This window comes from Bacillus rossius, chromosome 1 (assembly GCF_032445375.1).
Source record: "Bacillus rossius redtenbacheri isolate Brsri chromosome 1, Brsri_v3, whole genome shotgun sequence".
Classification (NCBI taxonomy): Eukaryota; Metazoa; Arthropoda; class Insecta; order Phasmatodea; family Bacillidae; genus Bacillus; species Bacillus rossius.
Window position 1 is genome coordinate 234,305,003 of NC_086330.1, and position 26,435 is coordinate 234,331,437.

At 34.7% G+C, this 26,435-nt stretch overlaps 1 protein-coding gene across 1 annotated transcript in view; it reads left to right on the forward strand.

Moving 5' to 3' along the window:
• Positions 1 to 26,435, forward strand: part of LOC134527366 (mediator of RNA polymerase II transcription subunit 24) — a 154,688-nt gene that overhangs the window by 29,022 nt on the left and 99,231 nt on the right. The window contains exons 4-6 of the mRNA XM_063359987.1: positions 8,582 to 8,816; positions 10,677 to 10,776; positions 11,483 to 11,654. Coding sequence (XP_063216057.1) covers positions 8,582 to 8,816; positions 10,677 to 10,776; positions 11,483 to 11,654 — 507 coding nt within the window. The remainder of the gene's footprint in view (positions 1 to 8,581; positions 8,817 to 10,676; positions 10,777 to 11,482; positions 11,655 to 26,435) is intronic.

Here is a 26,435-nt window from a genome sequence, read left to right on the forward strand (position 1 = left end):
TATTAGGTAATAATGTGGCCCAATAGTGGGGTTTCCCACCATTTGTAGAATAGCCCCAATGGTTTAATTTATATATGACATTGTACAGAGATATTATTTAATTTTAATTGATTGTGCTATTTTTTTTAATGTTTTACAGTTATCAAATTGGCTAGTGCTTACTTCATGATAGCATTTTTTTTTAAATTCAGTTATCTGTGTGAGGTTTATATCTAATATATATAAAAATTAATGTTTGTGTGTTTGTCTTCTATATGCTCACGCATCATTTTTCCGATTGAGTTGAAACTTTGCACACTTAACCTTCGAAACAAAGGGAATGTCACTGTCTAGGTAGATTTCGATAAAACAAAACCTTAAAGAATAATTTAATTATTCTTGGTGATATCTCGCCATCCCATCGTCGTAGTACAGACTGACCTTGAAAGAATGCTAGCTATTAAATGTAGTTCACTTGGCATGAGACAGAGCATGCACGTTGCATGCAGTTGGCGAGCTATCAATGTTGATATTGGACTATGCGAGCGCACTCTATACAGTAATCAGCTTAACCAAATACAAATGCGCTGTAGATAAAGACTATAAGATTGAAAACATCTGTGAAAGAAACTTTACACATCACCAACTTTGTATTTCTGTTAATTAAATAAGTAACCGGTAATATCCTACAAATAATGGTTTTCAATTTTAATACATCATTTTGTACGGGAAAAGAAGTGTTTGGCAACATCTTAAACTGTAAAAAAATTAATAAAAATAATGTTATCGGCGGGATAGAAACATTTGACCGTATTGAATGGGAAATAATTGTAATGGTAATTACCATACTATCTAGGAGAAATTCTGATAAAACCTATCTTTAAAGCAGAATTTATTTATTATTGATAACATTTCATCATTGCATTGATAACTCATCATTCATCCAATCTCTATAAAATTTTACACACTTGACCTTTGAAATCATGGAGGTATTAGCCTATGGAATGGTTGTCTATTCTGAAGTACCTGATATAAAGGCTGTATAAAGGCTAACATGGCATAGATTTGTTTAATAGCTTGAAAAGAACTCTAGGAAGAATCGTAAATATGCCATCATGTAGTGAATATTGCTAAAGAAACATAATATATACACATCTGCAAGAAATTAGGGTTAAACTTCATTAGAACCGATAATTGTTTTGCTATGGAGAAGCAAAAAAAGGACTAGAGGCCATTCTCATTTTGACTTCAAGTATTAAAATGGCAAATATTGTAACTTCTTACCATCAACACGACAAAGGTGAGATTTCGATATACCAACCCTTAAAGCAAAAATTAAGGTGGCGTGTTAATTACCAGTACTTTGTCAGTTCCTCTTTTCTATGGTTCGAATAATAATGGTGGCGTGCGAGTCCAGAGAGAGATAAAGAGATAAAGAGAGATAGATATACAGAAAGTGAAAGAAAGAGACACAGAAAGTGACGGAGTGAGATAGAGAGAGATAGAGAGAGTGATCAAGAAATCAAGAAATCAAGAAATACATGATGGGGAGAGATACAGATGTATAGATATACAGAGATTTATAGAGCTAGAGAGTGATAGAGAGTGATATATATATAGATATATAGATTAAGATAAATATAAATATATATACATAGAGGAGATAGATAAATAAAGAGATAAAAATAAAGGGTTAGAGATATAGGAAATTATACAGTTATATTTATATAGAGATAGTCAGATGTATAGAGATATAGATATATGAAGACACATGTAGAGATATAGACAGATATGGCTATACATATATAGGAGATATAGATAGTGATAGGGAGTTTGAGAGATGAATATAAAGAGATTTTAAAAGATATAAATAGTTACAGAGAGATAAAGAGAGGGATAGATGAAAGAGTTGCTTGGTATGTGTGTACAAAATTTAAAAAAAAAATTACAAAGAGGGATTGCATCATATGCTGGTCATTAGCTATATCTAGTGACATGCTAAAGGTGTGTTTATTTTGTGATGAAAAGTGGTGTTATTTTTACCTAAAAGTGGGTTTATTATTATTATTATTATTATTATTATTATAATTTTTTTTTTTACGATTTCAAGTTAAGAAATATGAAGAGAACATTGTAATATAATTGCACCATCAATGGAAACATTATAAATTAAACTTACACAAATACCTATAGGTTAAAAAGACACAAGTTTAAGAACTCAGATTCTAAATTAAGTCAACCCAATAATTTCAGAATCAAAGTACTTGGACACATCATTTAACTTTCAAATGAAAAAATAGCCATTGCAGCTAAATTTTCTTGTTTCAAATTAGTTCGCTTGTCAGTGAGAAAACATTATTGAATTGTGACAAGAAGCATTCCGAATAAACGTTTGCCCACAACATCCACACTGCTTCCAGGCACTTTTCAGAAAATTCAGGTTGTGAAAGTTTTACAACTTGAAGTGCCTTCACTACATCCACACTGCTTTCCTTCATTTGTTTCTCAACTATCGGTTTTCACTCTCCAAAACCGGTGATCAGCTCCTGGCGGTCCATTTCTTTCAGAGTAGAAACTTTACACAACTTAGCAAGCAAAATAGGGCTCATATCTGTCATCAAAATATTTTTTGGATCAAAGATAGTCAATGTTTCAAAGTCAAGTCTGCTTGGATCTGTAGCCATCAAGCTGGTAAGCTTCACCAGAGATTTTGTAGCTACTTGCACTACACTTCTTTTCACAGCAGCTGCTTTTATGGTCTTTATGTGGTCCAAAACTTGTTTTGTTTCGTCAAAAAAAATGCACTGCTTCATGTTTTCAAAGTTGCGCTGCACCTTAGTAAGCTCACCATGCAAAATATGAGCGTTTGGGTAGCTCGAGCCTTCTAGCCTCGTTATTAAATCAACAAGACACTTTCCATGATCTTTCACAACAACCGCCAGGCACTGAATCACACTTATTTCACTGTAACTTAAAGAGTACAAGAACAGCACAGTAGCATTTTGGGTAGCCTTCATATCATCTGACTTGCAAAACTCCACAACCAAATGAAAGTAGTCAGCAAGGTAGAAAACACTTTCAAACCAGGAATTCCACCTTGTGACTACAAGCATTGAAAACAACTGGCAGTTTTCACCTTTATTCTCTCTGAGGAACTGAGAATACAAGTGTTTCCTCTTCCTCGTGTTCTGAAACACATTCTTTGTTTTGACAACTACTTCATTGAGATCTTTCAACCCCTGAGCCCAAATGTTGCCAACAAGACTTAGCTTGTGTGTCCAACATTGCACATGTTGAAGGTCTTCCCCAACTAACAATTTTAAGCCTTAAACACACTTTGTCATATATCTAGCTGAATCAATAGCTATGCTTTTCACATCTTCATATTTCACTTCATATGTTTTGAAGGAATCCAGATTTGCTCGAATGCAATGTGTGACATTGGCGCTTTCGAGAAAGTGAACACCACCAACAAGAAGTTCAGGACTTAGGATCTGTCAATATCCTAAAAAGCACAACAAACACGCACCTCTCCATTTTGTCTGTTGTCTTGTCTCGAAGAATGTCTATCTTCTTTCCTATTAACTTTGCCGTGACCTCTTCAAGACGTGAACTAGCAAGCTCAGGAACATATTTTTCTCTAAGGGTTCATGAGTGTGGTAAATTGTCCGCTCCTTCAATATATGTATCCATCCAACTCCGAATGTTGGGATCATCAAGTTTTTACAATGGTATATATGCTTTAACAAAAGCTTCCACCGTGTCTTTCGCCATTTCGTTTGCTGAAACTTTTTTTATTTTTGCAGTTTGCAACATAGCTGAGAGAGAGTCTTTTATTTTCAATATTGTTAGCAGCCAGCCTCTTGTGTTCATCACTTTCCACATGTTTCGTGCAGGTGTCCTTTCTATCCCATGAGACAGTAACATTGCAGTGACGACACATTAATGTTCTTTCATCACTTGCATATAACCCACGATCACGAAATTCACGCTCATGAAGTTTGGTGGTTGCTTGAAGTTTCTGCATATTTTACACTTGCAGACTTCTGCTGAGAAATATAAAGACGTTTTCTATCACAAACTACAGTTTTTATAAAATAGCCGCACTGTATACAACATTTTTAAACGAAAATTATAATTCTTAAACAGAAAATGTATTTTTTAAGTTTGTTTACAGTACGAGAACAAATTAAAACAGTTTGCACAGTCCATAGTAGATGCAAGATGAACAGTTGTGCATAATTTATAATTTTCGTCGTGACACAAGCGCTGTAACGCACAAAATATCCAACAAAATGGCCGTACATTACTCTTTGACTCTGTAAACGTGCCTTCGAGAGTACGTGAGCGTATTAGTGTGCGAGTGCAGTTCGCCAAGAATGCGTTGTATGAAATAAATAATAAAACGTAAACATTTGCAAGTGTAGTCGTTATGTTGATGGTGTTATCAATGGTGACAACAGTGGTTTATTTATTTATTTTTTTAAGTTATCAAACGGCGGGATGTGTGGTTATTCGTGGAAAACAGACGTATTTCGCAAAAAAATTCGCTGTATCGGAAATTATGTAAAAGTGGGGTTATTCGTGTTAAACTTACGAATTTTGCATAAAAATTAATTTTATCGCAAATGCAAAATTTGCATGTCCCTAGCTATATCTAATAAAATATAAATAAAAAGAGCTTCTGGTCCTTTAAAACATCATAACTAAATACCTATCCTATGAAATTAAATTGTATCTTCTTAAAGTAACTAATATTACATGGTGTTAGAGAATCCCTCACGCGCGACCAACCATGTAAATTTTTCCTAGCGACCACTGGGCGGGTTAAAGCTGGCATTTCCTTCATGTTAGTTTTTTTTTTTTTACTATTTTAAGATATTTATGAAAAATAAATTTTGATAGTGGTACTACATAAGTTGAGTATACAACAGTGGAACGAAAAAAAATTAACTTCTGGTGAGTCACAATGATGCATTTAGTCAAGCACAAGTTGTAGTTATGACCAAGCATGGCTCAGGGTGGTACAACACTAAACTTGCATTCCAGAGGACCCGGATTTGAATCCTGAACAGAACATCCTGATTCCGGTCTTCCATGGTTTCCAGGAACCACTCCAGGCAAATGCTGTAATGATTCCTTACTATAATACATGGCTGATTTCTTCCCCAATACCCTTGTTCTGTTTGGTTGTGTATTATAGTTTATAATGATTTCAATACCAATGATATTTAAAAATAAATTATGGATAGAAATATTTATCTATATATTTTTTAATAAATAAAAGGTAATTTGTAGGATATAGCTGGCACAAAAAATTGAATATGCAGTGTTAGTGTTTTGAAACACTAGTAGGAAATGTAATCACTCAACAAGGAGGAGGAAGAGATCCAGTACAAAGTTATATTTTCCTGAATTTTATAAATACACAGCAAGTTATGTAGAATACTTCTGGCAGATAACATGGACACAAACACGTGATGTGCAGTAATTGCATTATGGATCCAACAGAAGGCAGGTAGTAGTGGATCAAAAAGGAAGGTGAGTAGTAATGGATAAAAAAAAGAAGGCGGGTGGTAGTAGTGGTCCAAAACAACAAGGTGGGTAGTAGTGCTTCAAACAACAATGCGGCTATAAGCGGATCAAAAAACTAGCCTGGTAGTAGCGGTTAAAACAATGAGGCGGGTAGTAGTGGAACAAACTTCAAGGTGAATAATAGTGGATCAAACTTCAAGGCGGGTAGTAGTGGATCAAACTTCAAGGTGGGTGGTAGAGGATCAAACAAGAAGGCAGGTAGCAGGGGATGAAACGACAGGGTGGGTAATAGTGATTCAAACAACAAATGGAAAGTAGTGTATCAAAAAACAATGCAAGTATTGTGTATTAAAAACAAAACAAAACTCGGGTAGTAGGTACGCCATAACTTGCCACTTAAAATAAGGCAATAAATAAATAAATAAATAAATAAATAGTAGTGGAAAAAAACAACTATTTGGATGGTAATGGATCAAGCAACAAGGCAGGTAGTAATGGTTCAACAAGGCAGATAGTAGTAGATCAAACAACAAGACAGGTAGTATGTATCAAACAAGGTGGGTAGTAGTGGATCAAACAAGGCAGGTGGTAGTAGTAGATCAAACAACAAGGCAACTAGTAGTAAATTCAACAGCATGGCGGGTAGTAGTATATCAAACAACAAGTAGGGTAAAAGTGGATCAATTACAATGCAGGTAGTGGTGAATCAACAAGTAGGGTAAAAGTGGATCAAACAACAAGTAGTGAATCAAACAACAAGGTGGGTAGTAGTGGATTTAATAAAATGGCAGGTATTTTGTATCAAACAATAAGGTAACTAGTAGTGGATAAAACTACAAAGCGGGTAGTAGTAAATAAAACAACAAAGCAGGTGAAGTGAATTAAAAAAAGGTGGGTAGTAGTGGATCAAACAAATAGGTGGGTAGTAAAGGATCGAACAAGTAATGGGGTAGTAATAGAACAAACAACAATTAGGGTAGTAGTGTATCAAACAAGTAGAGTAGTAGTGGATCAAAACGAAGTAGGGTAGTAGTTAGACATCTGCGAATTCTGATTTTTCAGTTTGAATCGAATTCGAATCAAATTTCAAAAAAATTCACGAGTTTCGAATTTTTTTCTAATCAAATTTAAAAATATTTATTAAAATAACATAGATCATTTTAAATTTTAACATACCACCTTTGAAAAACTTTTCATATAATTCACAGTTTAAATCAAGTAACTAAAATTAAAGTGAGACTATATTGAAGAAGCACAATCAAATTCTCAAAAATTAAAAATTATATGTCTGTAGCACTAACATAAAATCATACTTATTACTGTATTTTGTAAATTTACAGACTGGCAATCATTAGTGTGTTTGAACGTTTGACAGTTTTAGTTGGTTATTTTATAAAGTGGAACATGGCTACGTACATTATTTACAGTAAAACTTATTTCCACTCTGCATGGGGTCAAAGTAAAAAAATTTAAAAAGCGGGAAAATGTAAATAAAGGAAAGACCATAAAAAGTATCACAGCTTACCTTATTTAGCATGTCTGACTTTCAAGGATAAAAATATTAATAAAAATATCACAGCAAAAGGAAGTTATACAAAAGAAAAATAACAAAATTTCAGTTTTTATCACTTGAGCATCGCACATTTTATTCTAAAATCAAGTTTGAAAATTAGGGGTGAGACTGTGGGTGCTACTATTATGCAAAAAAAAAAAAAGTAAAGTAATCCATAAAAACAAAATCTAATGTGATTTGTAACTATACGCTTAATGATCGTGCAGGTTAACTCGGTTCCTGACAGAGCGCGCGCGTGCATGCAGTCTGCGAGCTGTCGATATCAATCTTCGACTACGTGCGCGCGCTCTATACAGGAATACAGGAATCAACACAACCAAACTAGCGCTGTTTACGTTTTTATAAGCGGTATAAAGCGTCTCCCGAGATGTTAAAGATGAAGTTTATAACTTTTAAAAACGTCTTTAAAACACAATTTACACATCAGATTACTTTGTAATAGGATTAATTAAGTTAGTAAGCAGTTTTATCAGAACGAACGGCGTAAACTGTGTAAAGCAATAGGCGCGTTGTAAACAACGGGAATTTATTGCATTACAACAAATGAGGTTAAAACGGGACAGAAATAAAATGGTTCAAATAACGGGAAAACGTAAATAACGGTAACGTAAATAAGGGGTTTCGCTGTATAAATTTTGTAAGTGGAAGATGTAATCGTCCATTTACATTTCTTTTAAACATGGGGGGGGGGGGGATGTCTGTCTTATATTATATTAGTGTATACGGGCAAGATTTTGCAAGTCAAATTATTGTAAAATGGATTCGATTCGAATTTACGAATCGAATATCAAAAAATTCTAACTTGAATTAGGAAATTTCGAATATTCGCAGAACCCTAGTAGTAGTGGAAAAAACCACAAGGCGGGTAGTAGTGGATCAAACTACAAGACGGGTAGAATGGATAAAACAACTAGGTGGGTAGTAGTGAAACAAACAACAAGGTGGGTTGTAGTGGATCAAACAAGGTGGGTAGTAGTGGATCAAACAACAATGTGAGCAGTAGTTGATCAGACAACAAGTAGTGTAACAAATACAAGGCAGTTAGTAATGGGATCAAACAACAAGGCAGGCGGTAGTGGATCAAACAACATGGCCTTTATTAGCAGATCAAACAATTATGTGGGTAGTAGATGATCAAACAATTATGTGGGTAGTAGATTATCAAACAACAAGGTGGGTAGTAGTTGATCAAACAACAAGGCCGGTAGTAGTGGATCAAACAACAAAGCAGGTATTTGTATCAAACAACAAGGTAGATTGTAGTGAATCATACAATAAGGTGGGTAATGTTCAAACAAAGCAGGTGTAGTGGTCAAATAACAAGGCATGTATTGTGTATCAAATAACGATGTGGGTCGTAGCAAATGAAATATCATGGCAGGTAGTAGTTGATCAAACAACAAGGCCGGTAGTTGTGGATCAGACAAGGCTGGTAGTAGTATATGAAAGAAGAAGGCAGGTGGGGTAGAGACTCAGCGATGCGACTGTCTGCAGGGAGGCATCACGTGCCGCAGTAAGCCCGAGGAGGGTCTTCTGGCCACTGCGGTCCTGTCCATTGTGCAGTGGTTGCTTGGCTGCATGATGCATGCCCTGAAGAACACCACAGAGCTCCGCGCCGGTAGCGTGGAGTACAGCGCGATGCTCGACAAGCCCGCCAGCATCCTGAACGAGCTGCTGGGGTGCGACTTCATGGTAGCTATGTGCTGCCTGGCCAAGCATGAGACCCTGGGTGAGTTGGTGTCCAGTAGTCTTTGGACTGTTCATACAGAGCTATGTTCTTTTGAGAGACTTATGTACATCTGCCACTCCAAGTATTGCTGTTTGATTTGTGCAGTTTTGAAGTAACAACGCCAATAAATTATTGCATGGTTTTAAGAAATGTGGTCATAGATTCGAGGTAGCACTTTTTTCTTTGACGTATTTATTTTTTAATTTCCGTGCATGCACAATGGTAAAAGCACTTGTGTTGTATTAAATACATACAATGTAACATATTAATAATGTGAGAATCAAAATTAATATTTTTTCGTTCCTTAATAGCTATTTGCATCCATCCTTGCGTATTTATCTCCAACGTAGGCCCAAGTGTCAACCAAATGTTTATGTTACGATATCCTGCATGTCAGCAGCAGCTCTGGAGAGAAAACCAGAAGTGTTTGGTGCTAGTTTTTCTTGCGCCTACTATGATGCGCTAGTGGAAAATCATGGCAGACCCACATTTAGTAAACAACATAGTCAGAACTTATGTTAACAGTTTAAATAATCTTTCTAATAATAGAAAACATTTTGTTTATGATTTTTTTTTTTCAATCTTATTAGAATGAATATATATCTTCTGTATAAATCTACTTTTATTTTGTAACTGAGAAATGTTGTTAGAGCCTCTTCGTAAAGTAATTCCTAAGCCCTGTTATGTAAGCAATTTGGTCTGTAAATTTTTAAAATTTAAATTTTATGTTATTTTATCTAATAATGTTACTCAAAATTAGTTAAATGTACTTCAAATGTAGTGTTGAAAGTTTTTGTAAATATGTATAGTGTATTAAGGTAGCTACACATCCCCACAAAAGTAACTTACAGAATAGATTTTATTGCGAATGATATGCCTTCAAAAATGGAAAATTTATCAGTTTTAAAGTCAAACTTATGGTTTAGTTTTTGCTGTTTGTGTTAAAATTTTTCTTAAATTAGTACTGAAAATAGTAAAGGCTGTATCTCCTTCAATAAATGGTTTTTGTTTCATCAACCTAGGGTTCACCAGTTCAGAGTAATACAAGTTAACACAAACACTTACAAATACAAAAACAGCTTGTTTTGTAAAACAGAAATGACTGCCATCATAATTCAGAAAAAGATAAAAATTTAAAATTAGTCTATTTAGACTCTCTAATCATGTAGGACTCAACAAACAAAGAATCATTCAATTATAAAATGGTCAAGCAACCAATTAATTTTTTCTGGATCACTTGACGTGGAATGAGCCTGTTTACAAACGTTTAAGAGTGACTACAGTGCTGCGCTGAACTGTATCACTGTCCAAGCAAAACCTGTAAAGTTGTTCAAAAAACACATAACAATGATATGTTAGCAAAAAGAGCGGTACATCTGTTATGAAATGGTATAATAGAGTAACTGTTGATAATTTTACATCTGGACACACATTTCTCTGGAATAGCACATTATGCCATTATGCCCTGGCACTCACTTTGAGAACTACTGTGCTACATATATGTGTACATCAATGTTTCACCTTATAAGGATTGTATTTTTTCTGTTTTTACAAGTTTTAAAATATGTATGATAAAATTTAATTTATTTTATTCTCCTATTGTATTCAGTAATGGTTGTGTTAAAAATTTATATGATGTAGGAACTTGCATAAAGTTTTTATGTATGGAATTTTTTTTTAATTTATCTAAATCTTGCTGCACACCAGTTTTCTGTGGCACGGTGTTTGGAAGATGCTGTTACAAACTGGAGTTAGTTTTTGGTGCCGTACTTGTGTTCGTAAATTTGTATAGTTTTTTTTATTTGACCTAAAAAATTAAATATTTCTGTAATAAAAAAAGGTGTTAATGTCTATTCACAGAGTGCTACCATGATGTACTAAAGAAGTGCCAAGAGTTAGAAGCACTACTCAACCAAAATGCTCCGATACAACCAAGTACTCCAGTCATTGATAACCTAAGGTAATGAATGCCTTGCTCTTGGTGTAAATTTGGATTTTTCCTTGAAGTTGAAGAGTGACTTTATACATTTCCATGCACATATTAACCAATTTTTTAATTTTGCACATTTGGTGTTTGTTTAGGAAGACTCCATAAATATGGATTTAGCACTAACATTTCTAATAATGTTAGGACAGCCATTAAAAAGAGGAAGTACATACTTAGTAATCACAGTACAAAGAAGTCTATGTTAATTGTTGCTATATGGGCATTCTTAAAACTGTGAAAATTTTAATCTGGTTCATATAATTTCAAGTGAAGCAGCATATGCTAGGATTTAATGGGAATTTAATTAATTAAGGGAGATGGAGGAATCACATCACCTGCCAGATAGTAGGTGGTGAAGCCATGTGGCAATGAGAAGCATCAGTGCATCGTCAATTTAAACATTCTATGCTAACTTCTGGGGTGTCTTGAGGTAGGCTTACATACACCGTGTTTTTTTTTTGTTTTTTTCCCCGTTTTCTCATCAGTACTATTAGTTAAGTGCCATTTATGTAAATTTAACTTATGTCTTGCATTTGCTGTTCCGTCACAAATATTTTCCTTAGAGTTGTATATAACGGGAGTAAAAAAAAATGCGCAAGTTTTTGAAATTGTTATCACTTGCGCCACTTCTCAATAATGATCTGTGAATGCAAGAGAGGAAACGGACGAGATGCCGCAGGAAGCTGCGCCAGCTGGAGGTGGACGGCAGCCAGGATGCGGACGCTGCCGAGGACAGCTCGGAGCCGGTCACGTACTGCCTCCAGGCCCTGCTGGCCGTGGAGGTGCTGCAGAACCCCAGTGCGGACACCCACATGTTCGTCAGCGAGGCGCTCATGGTCAAGAGGCTGAAGGTCAGGCGCTACATTTCGTGTGCACGGTGAATTATGGTTAAACAGAAATAACACTGAAATGCTACTAAAAATCATAAAATTTATCAGCAGTTTAAATCAAAACCAACAAAATCATAACGAAAACATAATTTATTTAGCAGGAAGTTTGTATCAAAATGTTTGTACTAAATAGTTTGGAAAAAATTTTTATTTTTTTTTTATCTTGCGATTGTTATTAATATCTCATTTTTACATTGCGACATTGGTACATTTTTCAAACACACAAATACTTGCCAATTTATTTTTATTGTTCTGACATGTTTATTACAAATGATACCGTGTTTTCTCGCATAATCGTCACACATTTTATTCTAAAATCAAGTTTGAAAAGTAGGGGTGCGAAGATTATGCGAGAAAATTTTTTTTTTGTTAAATAAAGTTATTCATGAAAACAAAAGCCATTCATGGAAAGTACGTTTATTTAAAAAGTTAAGTTAAAAAGAGCACGCCGAAAAATTTAAATTAATAAGTCATGCAACAAAAACCTTTCTTTAACTTTAAATAGAAAAATCAAAACTGTGACGTGAACGTGAGTCAGAACGCATTACTATCGTCGAAGTACAGACTTACCACGAAAGAGTGCGGGCCATCAAATGTAGTTAACTCGGCACGTGCCAGAGAGCGCGCTTTGCATGCACTCGGCGAGATATCGATATTTGACTACGTGTGCGCGCTCTATACGGGAAGCAACATAACCAAACACGAATGATGCCAACTAGTGATAGCTACATTTTTATAAGCGGTACACCGCGGCGACGCAGACGAACAGATAAAGGTAATAACGTTTAAAAACATCTTTAAAAGAAAATTTACACGTCAGACAACTTCATATTTCCGTTAATTAAATAAGTAAGTGGTAATATCGGAATAAATATTACATTTCTACTTTAAAATACATCGATTTATACGGAAAAGATATCTACACAAAGCGCTTGGCATCTAATAGCGGGAATAAAAACAAAACGCAACATTTACGCGTGAAGTTTTTTTATCCCAATTTTGACGGCCTGAAATATAGGTGCGACGATTACGCAAGTGCGACGATTATGCGATAAAAGAGGGTAGTACTGTAAAAGTGCATAGTGAAATAAGTATCATGAAACATTCTAACAATATGCTATATTTAAGAATAAACTGAATTCATTATACAAAAACAATGAATTTTAAATATCTTGTTTTAAAAGTGAAATAGACTGAAAATAAAAACCATTAAATCTTGTGTCTGGTGATAGACCATCATTTGCATTTGGAGGTTCATTTTACTTAACACAGAGAGAGCACCACTAGATGAGGGTTGCACAATGATTAAAAGTCAGACATTCATTGTGAAGGATTCAGATTTGAATCCCTGTCCATACATCTTGATTTCGGTTTTGCATTCCTGGAAAATGTTGGGCCATAGCCTATTATTTCTCCAGTTTCCCTGCATTTTACTCTACATGACCATCTCTTGTTATCTAATTGTCTAACTGTCAACAATGTGTAAATCCAAATTTAAAAACAATTTACATAATCATATTGAACTTCTTGCAGTCAGTAATTTTTGGTTGAAATTTTTAGCAGGGAAAGTTTGAATATTTTTTATTTGTAAACAATAGGTAGTTTATTTTTCATATTTGGTTTAAGGTTGCAAATTATTTAATTGTTTATGAAGTGTAGTAAATTTTTGATGTAGTATCACGTGAGTTTGTCATTTCAACATTGATTCTTTTGTTTGTCATTTGTGCACTATAAATACCCAGGTTAGATGTTTTAATTGGACAAACTATCAAAAACATGAATTATTCTCTGTATATTTAACACACAAGTATTCAGAGATAATTCACTATTGTCTCGCGAAAAAGTTGCAGAATAAATCCAGTGGACGATCGGAAACTCAGTCATGTGGTTAGTAAAACCATAAAATTAAATAATACAACTGCAAGCTTAGACAAATTTATAAACAAAATCCAGGATGTATATTTATCTTACTAATATTATAAATGTGAAAGTTTGTAAGTATGGATGGATGTTTGTTACTCTTTCACGTAAAAACTACTGAATGGATTTGAATGAAATTTGGCCTACAGCTAGCTTATAACCTGGATGAACACATAGACCCCATATTAATATGAAATTCCATTCTTAAGGGAGTGAAAAAGTGATAATTTCATTTTATAACAGAAAAAATCATAGGTCATAGACATACAAATAGTGAGTGAGTGTCGTTTCTCTATGTCTGACACACGATGATACACATAGTAAGGTCTGGCAAATTAATATTTTTCTCCTGGGTGAGACCAGTCCGCTTAGTGGAGCTCGCAGCGGCTAGCAAAATAAAGGCGCTAATAACAGTTTTGTTCTTAACTTCGTCAATAGATAGAGTTGCCTTTAATTTTAAACGCACAATCGTTTGAAACGTTTTTCATGTCTATAATTTTCGTTTGTTTGTGCCGTATGCGTTCCTATACCATTCAACCGATTGCGATTAAATTTTAGTGATTTGTTATGCGCATGCCCATGAAGGTTACTGAGACGGTATAACTATTTTTCAATAGTTGAAGCACGAATCGTGTCGAAAGATGTGCTTATTTCATTTTATATAGCGGCACTTTGTCTGTTTTTGTTGTATAAGTGCGCACGCATGACACAATTTATTTAAATATAAAGGAGAGACAGAGATAGAGTGATATATGTATATAGAGAGTGAGATAGAGACGGAGAGATAAGTTGAGACAGAGCGAGGTGTATAGAGAATGAAATGGGTTAGATAAAGAGATATACCTATAGATGTATAGAGCTATATAGAGTCTTATATATAGAAAAGATAGAGATAGTGGGAAGTATATATGTAGATATAAAGAGATAAATAGAAATAGAGAGATACATAGATGTATATAGATGTAGATAGGTAAGATACGCGACGTGAGTTGGTCACGCCCGGGCGGGCAAGTCAGCCAGCTGACTGACAATAAAGTACATAACCACATATCTCCCATTAGGCAGTGTCGTATTTGTCATACAAAGTGCGCTAGGAGTCATATAAAGATTAATGGTGTGACATTTATTTTTTAAGTGTTATTCTACGCATTTATATTACGCAAAGTATATCTTCCTAGACAATTTTGTAACACATTAATTAAATTAGCCTTGCTATTTATGGAAACTAATGCTTCAGAATACGCGATTTTGAATAACACGAGCATTTTTAGGAACAAATTAGTCGTGCTAAGTGAGGGATAGGTGTACAAATGATTAACAGATACTAAATTTATTCAATAATTAGCAATGACTGTATGTTTCTAAGATGGCTAGTGCAAATACCATTTTCAAGTAGATATTTAAAATAGGCCTTAATATACTAGAGGACAACCATAGTTAAAAGAGATTTTAATTACCATTTTGATGGATACGTGCACCTTTGTAACTTTGATGTCCAATAATGCAAGAGAGCACACAATAAAATGCCGGCACTAGCTGTGTGGAGTCGGAAACCATCTTCTTGTGTCTGTTGGACCTCCAGGTGGTATTCAGCTATACTGGAAACTGGAGGGCTTTACTGATAATGCAAACTACGGCTATGACGATGCCGTCAGGAACTGTATCAAAGATTGGCATCCCTCTAGTCCTGAAAAGTTTATACATATAGTCAAATTGTATCTCACCAAACGTCGGAAATATTCGTTGTAGAGTATTGCAACCTTCGTCTTGAGGCACTATATGTACACGGAAGTGTTTCACAAATACGTCGTAACTCCCTATTTTGATGTACTATGTCAGAAAATACTATTTCAAGACTTCCAGAAGATGAATCTCTAATTAAATCGCGGGTGACGCACATCTTTGGCCACTCGAGCGGGCAACCAAGGAATTGGCCAGCCCTAGCCCAAGCAACGTCTTCACCAAGGGTCATTTCATGTCAAATCACCTAATTAAAATACACTATCCTGCTTCAATGTCACAGATTTTGTTCAAATTTTTTTTTATGCTTTCATATCCATAAAATTAGAAACTGTGAATTATTTTAGAATTTTTAAATTAAAACTGGAAGAATGAGAAATTTTCGAAACTTTCAGTTTTTGAGCGAATAATGTTCTCCGACGATCTTCATCAGTACACTTAAATTACTATAAAACCCACAATTTTCATGCTATCTAGCTCATTTAAATTGCAAATAAAAGCTAATATTCCATACTTTGTAGATGTGGACAGAGAAGTAACAAATTCCATCACAAAAATTTTACACTGAGCATGCAATACAATTTTAAGCTGTTTTGCACCTTTGCTCGCTCAATACCATAACTCAACAACCACAATGAGCACTAGCTTGTAAATTTATTTTTACAGACACATTAGCATTAGGTAACTATATTTGAAAAATGAAAAAGGTGTTTTTTGTGGTTTTTAAATACAGTGAAACTCGTTTAAAACGATCCCGCACAATACGATTTCCCGTTTCATACGATCAAATGCTTCGGTCCCGCCATTTTCTCCATATGATGTAGGTTATTATTTTCCGTGTAAGATGATCCTTGTAAAATTAGTTTCCCGTATGAAACAATCTTTTTTTAAGTTTAAATGCATTATGTATTGGGAAATCACCGTTATATTTTTTAAGTTAAAAATACGTAATTGGTTGACAAGTATATTCTCTTTAGGACTCGTTTAGTCATTTCACATTTCACGCCAGTCACGTATAAAAATTAACATGTAGCAAGCGCTGGTTGCCATCGTGGTAGTTTGGTTGATGCCTGTACAGAATGCGCGCACGAAGTCGATTATTCACATCGATTGCTCGCCGGTTGGCATCATTTTTGGTTAGGTTGATGGCCGAATAGAGTGCGTGCCTGTAGCTGACTATCGATATGGGTAACTCGCCGATCGGTAGCCTACAACTCACATAGTTTCAGTTCCTTACCACGTTCGTGCAACTTCGGATTTCTCTCAAATATCGAAATTAAAAAAATCGAAGGGTTAGATTAGGTCAGTCACAACATGCTTGTTTTCATTGGAAACTTATGATTTAGTGGCTTAATACCAAAACGCAATACTTCGGAAATCTTCTGAGGGAACCGAAACTACGTGAGTTGTAGGCTTCCCCTCGCCGATTGCTGCAACACGCGATTCTGTCTATTGCCGACTGCCGAGTAGTGTTACCGCCACAGATTCCTGCTAATAACGTTAGCGTCGTCTTGCACAAGCGTTACGTTTTTTTTTTAAATTTTTTTTTTTTTTTATTTGAAGGTGATACAAAATATGTTTTAGTTTCATAATAATGGCGTTAAATGAGATTGCAATCAAACGCAAAGCGTTGTCATTAAAAGAAAAGCTGGACATTATAAACAAAGTTAATTCTAATCCCAAGGTTCCACGAGTGGCGATCGCTAAGGAGTTGGGAATACCACCATCAACACTTAATACCATTGTTGCCAAACAAGAAGAAATACGTTCCGAGGCTGGAAATATTTCATCGACCTGTAAGAAGAGGAAGAGTGGAAAATATGACGAGATAGAAAAACCATTGCTTGAATGGTTTAAACAACAACGTGCACAAAACATCCCACTGAGTGGTGTGATTTTAAAAGAAAAAGCAGAACAGATTGCTTTGACACTTAATGTTGAGTTTAAAGCATCGAATGGTTGGCTTGACCAATTTAAGAATAGAACTGGCATTGTGTACCGGGCAATAAGTGGAGAGTGTGAGTGAAGAATCAATAGATGCCTGGAAAATATTATTGCCTCAAATTCTATCCGAGTATGAACCGAAGGACATCTTCAATGTTGACGAGTTCGGCCTCTTTTTTCAAATGCTGCCTGACAAAACATTTGTTTTAAAAGGAGAGGCTTGTCATGGGGGTAAACAGAGCAAGGAGAGGTTGACTGTTCTTGTGGGGGCCAACATGGATGGGTCCGAGAAGTTTCCACTTTTTTTAATTGGGAAGGCAAAACATCCACGATGTTTTAAAAATGTGAAAACTTTACCATGTAGGTACACAAATAATAAAACTGCATGGATGACTTGCAGCATCTTTGAACAATATTTGCACTCCCTGGATGCCAAAATGGGAGTAAAAAACAGAAAGATAATTGTGTTTATGGACCATTGCCCTGCCCATCCGAAGAATGTGGCAAACTTGAGGAATGTGAGAATACAGTTTCTTCCTGCTAATTCCACGTCAGTTCTGCAACCCATGGATCAGGGTGTGATCAAGGTCCTAAAGCAGTATTATCGCAAGAGACTGGTGTGCAGACTAATAACAAAAATGAACCACAACACACCCAACTCTCCACCCTACAAAGTGTCTATATTAGATGCACTGCATTTCCTTGCGGCTTCTTGGGATTCGTTGGACCCAACCATTATTGCCAACTGCTTCAAGAAGGTAGGCTTTGGAGGTGACACTGTAGCCCCAACTGATGAGGGTGATGGTGGTGATGAGGGTGATGGTGGCGATGAGGGTGTGTGCAATAATGCATGGAAAAGTTTGCAAAGCAAACTACAAATCACTTGTAGTTTTGATGATTATGTTGAAGCTGACAGTGACGTTCTGCCTTGTGAGCCTCAGAGTGCTGAAGCAATAGCAAGCAGCAGCAGCAACAGTGATGTGACTGCAGTAGAAGATGATGAAGATGAAGAGGATGAGGAAAGTGAACCAAGAGCACCATCAAAACCAACCTGTTCTGATGCCTTAGTGCATCTGGAAGGGCTGTGGGACTTCGTTCAAGGAACTGCAAACGTGCCAGACAACATTTGGCAAAGTGTCTGGCTCATTGAAAATTTCATAATGAAGGAAACTGAGAAGAACTCCAAGCAAACAACACTGGATCACTTTTTTCAAAAAATTTAATTTAGAACATGTAATATTGTACTGTTTTGTGTAAACATTAATTATTCAATATACGTAAATGCAAGTAGGAATTAGTTTCACAAATAGGAAATTTAATCTTTGTTTCGTTATATAGTCTTAGGCTCTATTTTTCACAAGAAATTGATACCATTTGTAAATTTATTCAATTATACTGATAGTAAGCTATGAAAAAGAGGATAGTTTCCTTTTCCCTTGTAAGAAGTTTTCCCAGGTAAGAAGTTTCTTCTCGACAGTCCCTTGAAAAACGTCTTAACAGAGTTTCACTCTAATGTTTTTTTAATGTATCTTACCAAGGTAATACAGTATATGAAACACTATTGTGTTGCTTTAAAATACACATGGCCCAAATTTTAAGATTTAAAACTTCCTCAATCTTGTAATGTACTATGTTTATCATGAATATTTAATTTAATTTACAATATTAAATATAAGCAATTTATTATATTATATTTTTATTTTTATCAAGCTATATTTAGACTTTTAATTTCATTATGTTGATGCACATTTCACGCCTTTAATACTTTTCCATGCATAAAATGTATTAAGCTCTTATTCTGTTTATTTAACTAGCTAATGCACTATTATAAAGTATTTTTTAATCAGCTTTGTGTTTTCCAATCTCATATGCAAATCAGTAAAACTTGGTTTATTCTAAAAAAAAAAAATATTTTTGAACATATTGTAATGTTGGTCTGGCATTAATTTGTGAATGAGCTGCTACTACATCACAATTCAGTAACATGTTAGAGGGAATGATGTGTTTCCATACATTTGAGTCACCCAGTGATCCTTCACTTTTATCTCTAGCTGTGCTGGCTCTCTCCTGCTGGCTAAGCAGAAAACATATGATAACTGTGCTGATAAGTAAACTTCTGCCTTCTTGCCCAATACTAGCTAGTCTCTCACTGGCTTCTAATGTGAATAGGTTGTATGTCCAGAAGTTATGAGTTTCAGAGTCTTAACGGAGTATTTCACAGTTTTCTAGTTGCTGCACACAGTAGTTTAAAATAATGAACAAGTGCTCAGTTGGCCTGCATCTCCAAGAAAACTGCTCACCTCACACAGAGTGTAAACAAAAATGTGCTTTTCTGAATTTGGTGAAAGTGAACAGGAACTTTTAAGGTTAAAAACTAATTGTCACAATATTGAAAACATATGTTACCAACATAGGTGTACATTTCTTACAAAATTTGAAGATCGCCAGAGAATTTGTTGTGACCCATTTAAAAAACACAAAAAAAAATGTTAGAAACTGTCTCAAGGGTGTTTCAGTTACATTTTCAAAAAATATCAGACCACGGTGAAACTTTTACCAGGCACCAAATTTGTATAACCTGTAGAAAATTTAGTAGTGTCTGCGACTAGCAACAGCGATAACAGTGTTTCAGACAGTGACTATGAATCAGATACCCCTTCTCAGGTCCTGGAAAAACTGAATAAAAGTTGTAAACTAATTGGTTCTTCTCCAGTAAAAGTTACTAAAAGGAAGCAGGAGGAAAGAAGTGCATACTTGAAAAGTAAGGCTCAGCATTTATCAGCTAGTTTTACAGAAATAGCAAGTAAAGCTTTTCCCATTGAAGACTCTGTAAACACTGCCAGTGATTCAAGCATACAGTGTATTGATTACAGTTGCCTCATGGATAGATTAAGAGAAAAATTTAAAACAAGTGAAATTATTGAAAAAATTTAAATACTGACACTTGTCCTGCAATCTAGGTGTATTCAACAAACTGTTAATTTTTTTCACACAAATTAATATATGGTAAAAAAGGCTAGAAATGTTCTAGACAATTATGGAGTTTTAGGTAGTATAGACAAAAGGAAAGGTCATTGTCTAAGTGAAAAGTTAGTAAAGAAGGTGAAAGATTGCTACTGTGACGATGAGATAAGTAGTTTCTTCCAACACAAAAGACTGCGTGTCTGTACCAAGTGAACACGGAAAAAGAGAATTATAAACAAAAAGGCTAATTTTGCGTAATTTAAAAGATGTTTATTTGTCTTTTAAAGAACAAAACCTTAATGAGGTTTTACTGTTTTGTAAATTGCGTCCAAAAGAATGTGTAACTCTAAGCAGTCGCTGTATTCATTCAGTGTGCGTGTGTACCTATCACTAAAATATGAAATTAATGATGCAGAGTATTCATTTAAACATACCATATCAAGAGCTCCTGCATAAATTGGTATGTGACCTTCATTCAGAAGAATGCATGCTTCACACATGTCCTAATTATCCAAATGTCAGTACTTCGTGAGTACCTTATGCAATTAGAAATTTTTGAAACATAAGACATTATGGTTTTCAAACAATGGATTCACACTGACCGTGAATCGCTTGAAACACTGACCAAGTCTGCTGATGATTTTGTTGATCTGCTAATAGATAAATTGGTGTTTTTGACTAAACATCATTTCACAGCCAAGTCGCAAAGTCGGTACCTAAAGCAAATAAAAATTAAATTAGATAGAAACTCTTGCCTCATTATAGCTGACTTTGCAGAAAAATACACCTGTATTTTGCAAAATGCTGCACAAGGTTTCCATTGGCAAAACATTCAAGTTACCTTACATCCATTTGTTGTTTATTATACTGATAGTGATGATGTCTTGAACTCAAAATCATTCTGCTTCATAAGTAACTGCCTTCAGCATGACACAACAGCATTTTTCACTTTCCAAAAGTCATTATTACAGCACTTACGAAGAGAACTACCACATTTGAGTCATGTATTTTACTTCAGTGATGGTAGTGCTGCACAGTACAAAAACTATAAAAATTTTATTAACTTGTGTTTCCATCAAGAAGACCATGGTCTATCTGCTGAGTGGAGCTTCTTTGCCACCAGCCATGGCAAAAATGCATGTGATGGAGTGGGTGGTACAATCAAACGACTGGCTATAAGAGCCAGTCTTCAGAGAACTGTTGACAGACAAATTTTAAACTCTGAGGATTTATTCAAATTTGCTAAAGAAAATATAAAAGGAATTGAAGTTTTTTTACACATCTGTGGTTGAAATAGAGTATAATGAGAACTTTCTTATCGAACGATATGCAAATGCAACATCCATTGCAGGCACTAAGAAAATCAATACTTCAAACCTACTGATGAAAAAACTTTGATTGTTAAACGAGTTTCTGTTTCTGAAAAATCTTTTACAGCAGTAGTTGGTGTACAATAACATGCAGAAGTGATGAATATTCTTCCAGAGAAATATTTTGCGGTTAAATATCAACAAAAGTGGTGGGTAGGTAAAATACTTGAAGTGCCAGATTTTGGAAGAAATGCTGAAGTACAGTTCATGCATCCTTGCGGTCCTTCGTCAACATTTCACTGGCCACTTAAGGATGACTGCTGCTGGGTGTCTTATGAAAACTGTATTAAAGAAGTTCAAGTTCCTTCAACATCATCATCATCAGGCAGGACATATACACTACAACCCGATGAACAGAAAATTATTGAAGAATTGGCATACAATATGACAGAGTAGTGAGATGTGCATATAGTCTATAAACACTAAGTAACATTATCTGGACCCAGTACGAAGTTACTTTGGTAAGTTTCTTTGCCAAAAATAGCGAGATTTGTATTTAGCATATTATTTGGTAAACCCAATTTAATTTCAATTATTTTTAATTTTTTTATGTTGCAATTACTTTGGATTTGGGCATTATTACATACCTCAGTAATAAAAATTTAATAATTTAAAAACCACAAAAAAGACCCTTTTCATTTTTCAAATATAGTTACCTAATGCTAATGTGTATGTAAAAATAAATTTTCAAGCTAGTGCTCATTGTGGTTGTTGAGTTATGCGTTATGGTATTGAGCGAGCAAAGATGCAAAATAGCTTAAAATTGTATTGCATGCTCAGTGTAAAATTTTTGTGATGGAATTTGTTACTTCTCTGTCAACATCTACAAAGTATGAAATATTCACTTTTACTTGCATTTTAAATGAGCTAGATAGCATGAAAATTGTGGGTTTTATAGTAATTTAAGTGTACTGATGAAGATCGTCGGAGAACATTATTTGCTCAAAAACGGAAAGTTTCGAAAATTTCTCATTCTTCCAGTTTTAATTAGAAATTCTAAAATAATTTACAGTTACTCATGTTATAAGTATGTATGCATAAAAAAAATTTGAACAAAATCTGTAACCTTGGAGCACATGGCTCTAGGTGATTTGACATGAAATGACCCCCAAGCAATATCGAAGGCTTCTCTCCTATTTCTATCTTCTAAAAATAATATGCTGTTGAATTTGGTTGCTCACAGCAACCAAAGAGCTGTAAGTTTTTCCCAGTCATTCCTCAATGGCAAGGTAGTTGAAAGGTGAAAAGAGTAAGGAATAAAATATCAATGTGTGTTTGCAAAGCTATGACAAAATGAATAAAACTCCAAGGAATAAGAATTCAGAAGACCCTGAAACTATATAAGATCACTGAATAAACAATTGGTAACAGAAGCGACAAAATGTGGTTTTTATCCTTGGTTAGTGCGTACCAGCAATCTGATGCTCTCAGGGCGTACACGAATGTAAAAAAATTGGTTGTCTGTAAAGTCGGTTTACGGACGATAGTTTAACGTGACGTCATAACAAAACATTGATGAAATGATTGATCCAGAAGAAAAGGAAATATCATATTCGGCCTGAGACTGAGCCGTAATAGGCTTCTGCAACCAAACCATTTAGGCATTAAAAATATTATATTCTTTGAGGAAGAAATTTTTTTTTTTAATTTGAATCATTTTTATTTAATTATCACTATTTTGTATGGATACAAAGGAGTGAAATGAAATCTACAATTTAATTAATAAATTTACTTTTAGTTGCATTATTCATTAATTCAAATATATTTATTACTATTGAAATGTTGTGTACGCCGTATTTATTTTTAGAAGTACAAAAAAAATTTTACACCTGCCAGAATTCGAACCGACATCCTTTGGATTGAAAGTTTGCGATGCTGACCGCAAGACCACGAGGCCATACATACAAATAAGTAGTTTCAAATGACATATATATATATTTATAAACTTTTTTCAGGGTAGGGGAATAATATTATTTCGTTTTTATAACACGATTTGATAACAAATACGCATCCCAAATACACCAAACTTATTTATAATGTGTTACAATATTTTTAAAACATTGTGCAAAAGATCCCGGGTGTAATTTGAATTATTATGTGTAACTGTAAAACTCCATTGTTGGTTCAAAACGTATTTGAATATTCAACATTACTTTTAAATAACCGTACCAAATGTGCTGACAATCGGTAGACGATCGTTAAATTACATAATATTAATAATTCAAACGACGAAAATATGATTGAAAAGTCAAATCGATGGTTGTTCCAATCGAGTGGAAGAGAGATGCCGCGCATGCGTACAATGAGCATGAAGAGAGATGCCACACATGCGTACAATGAGCAAACACGAAACATCCGTAGTGGGACATCCGTAGTGGGACACTTTTTCGTGCGTGCAGCCGGCGTTCATCGATTTATTAGACGTCACGTCAATAAACAATGTTTTCCCATTGAAAGTAATGGGCGTATGATTTAATGAACAGTTTGTGTGGTAGTAAATACAATAATTCGTCGTAATTTCACAAATATGTTTGAATTCATAGTATTTAGAGTATTCATGCATGATTCAAATCAACATTATTCTTTTGTATTGGAATAAATAAGCTAGTTCGTGCGCATTCTAGCCTTGTGTTCCGTGATTCAGGGAATTGGGCAGTAAATGCCGAACAAATTTATTTCAGAAAGAATGCATAATTTTTGGTGTAACTCATCGACATGTTATTAAATAATGATTGAAAGCCAGTAGGCGTCTTGTCCATCTCGTTTGCTGGAAAGAATGCGTGATATTTGTGTAACTCTGTGCTTACTGCCATGCAACGTGTCTCGATGCCTTTACTTATTTATTATTTGCCACAATGCACCTAAGACTACAGTAATCAAAATGTAGAGTGATTTTTGTCTATAATTTAATATGCCATTTATATTATAAATGCCACACTTAACATACGTGTGATTTATTTTCCTGTAGGCCTAATGTAATATTGTTTAGAGTGAATTTCTTTAAGTCGTTGCTTTTAATTGGCCCCTACGTTATGTAGTTAACACGTATAAAATATGTATTTACATACTCATAATAAACTTTGTAAATGCACATCATATCTAGGTATTTCTAATTTAGGCCTAAATAGCTACCTACTTTTTTTGGCTTGTTAAATAAGTAGAATCTCATAACACAAATTAATTTAACATTTAAGTTTACTTAACCATTTTCTTATTGACACTAACTGAAGAAACTTTCTTGTCTGTAAATTTTAGCTCTTAATGGGAGGACAACATATCATTGTCATTTTGTTTAGTTTATTTTGTCCATCTTGTCAGATCTTCTGTGTGTACACGTTTGTACAAAGATATTAGACGTCAATACAAAACAAAAAAAACCTTGCATAATGTTAATCAATGTACGCAAATGTGAAGCCTACATAATTAAATCATTTACAATTCCAGAATTCACTCGCAATCACTAACTAATACAGTACTTAATTCAAATCCGACTAAACTGCTATCCCAGCATTGGCTAAACGCGCCCCGAAAAGATGGCGACCGAAAAGTAAACAAACGATGAGCGAGTACGCGGGTAAACCCACTTTGTCGCTTCTGTTACTGTTTATTCTGTGATAAGATGTAGTGTTGTGTTATATGACTGTCAAATGGTTGTCCTCCTAACATACAAAAATTATTGCATTTAATATGATTTATCACAAAATGATGCAAATTAGTTTAGAACAATAATAAAGATAAAAGATAAATAAATAATAATAAATATAAAATAAAACTGCAAACAGTCTGACTGCTTACAATCCCAAATTCGGTTTACTCAATTTACAATATTAAAAATTTATAAAATTCCCAAAAATTGGTTTCACTATTCTAATTTTACCTATTAAAAATCTTTTTGGGTCATTATGGGTTCTTGAGATATGAGGCATATGGTATAGATAGGGGTATGCAAAATTCGCATTTGCGATAAAACTATTTTTTACGCGAATTTTGACATTTTAAACCGAATAAACACGAATTTGGAATAAAACCATTTTTACGCGAATTTTAACAGTTTAAAACGAATAAACCCGATATCCACATTATAGGATACTATTTTTACGCGAATCTTAACGTTTGAAAACAAATAAACCCGATATCCATAACTATTTGATTAAACTATGCTAAAAATACGTACTTCTGACAAAGTCCGTAACGTAGGCCTAACCTGGTTCAGAATTAGTAAATCAACACGGCCGCCATAATTCAACTAGAGTACGATACGCTGCTTCCTCTCACACGCGAACATGTGACGATGTTTTTAGTATTTATGGTAAGAAAAACGGTGTAAACATGTACAGAGGCGAAATTGAATGTTTTGAATAAGTTGAACGATGTAAGCAAAGACATGAGTATAGTTTGATACACTTGTACACAAAACATCAAACAAATACGCAGTAGCTACACAACACGTCGTTACTCGCTGAGCTCCACTGAGCTCACACAATGATGCAATCAGCAGCAGCAGTGCAGCTGGCAGCCGGTAGGTTGCGCGCGCAGTCTCGCTCACGCAAACTCACACGAAGTGACAACAAAACAAAGCTGTTTACGGCCGTCCCGCGCGTGGTTGAATATGACAAACTTGTAAACGGTATGAATTGAACTTGCGTGGCGTGGTAGTTGTGCTCTAATACTTACGTGGCGTAGGCCTACATACTTATCCGAAGTAATAAATATTTTTAACAAAAATTCGTTAATTTACCGTAATTAGCTACTTTTGTTGACAAAAATGCCGAAACCTGTATTGACTGCCAAACAACGGGACGGA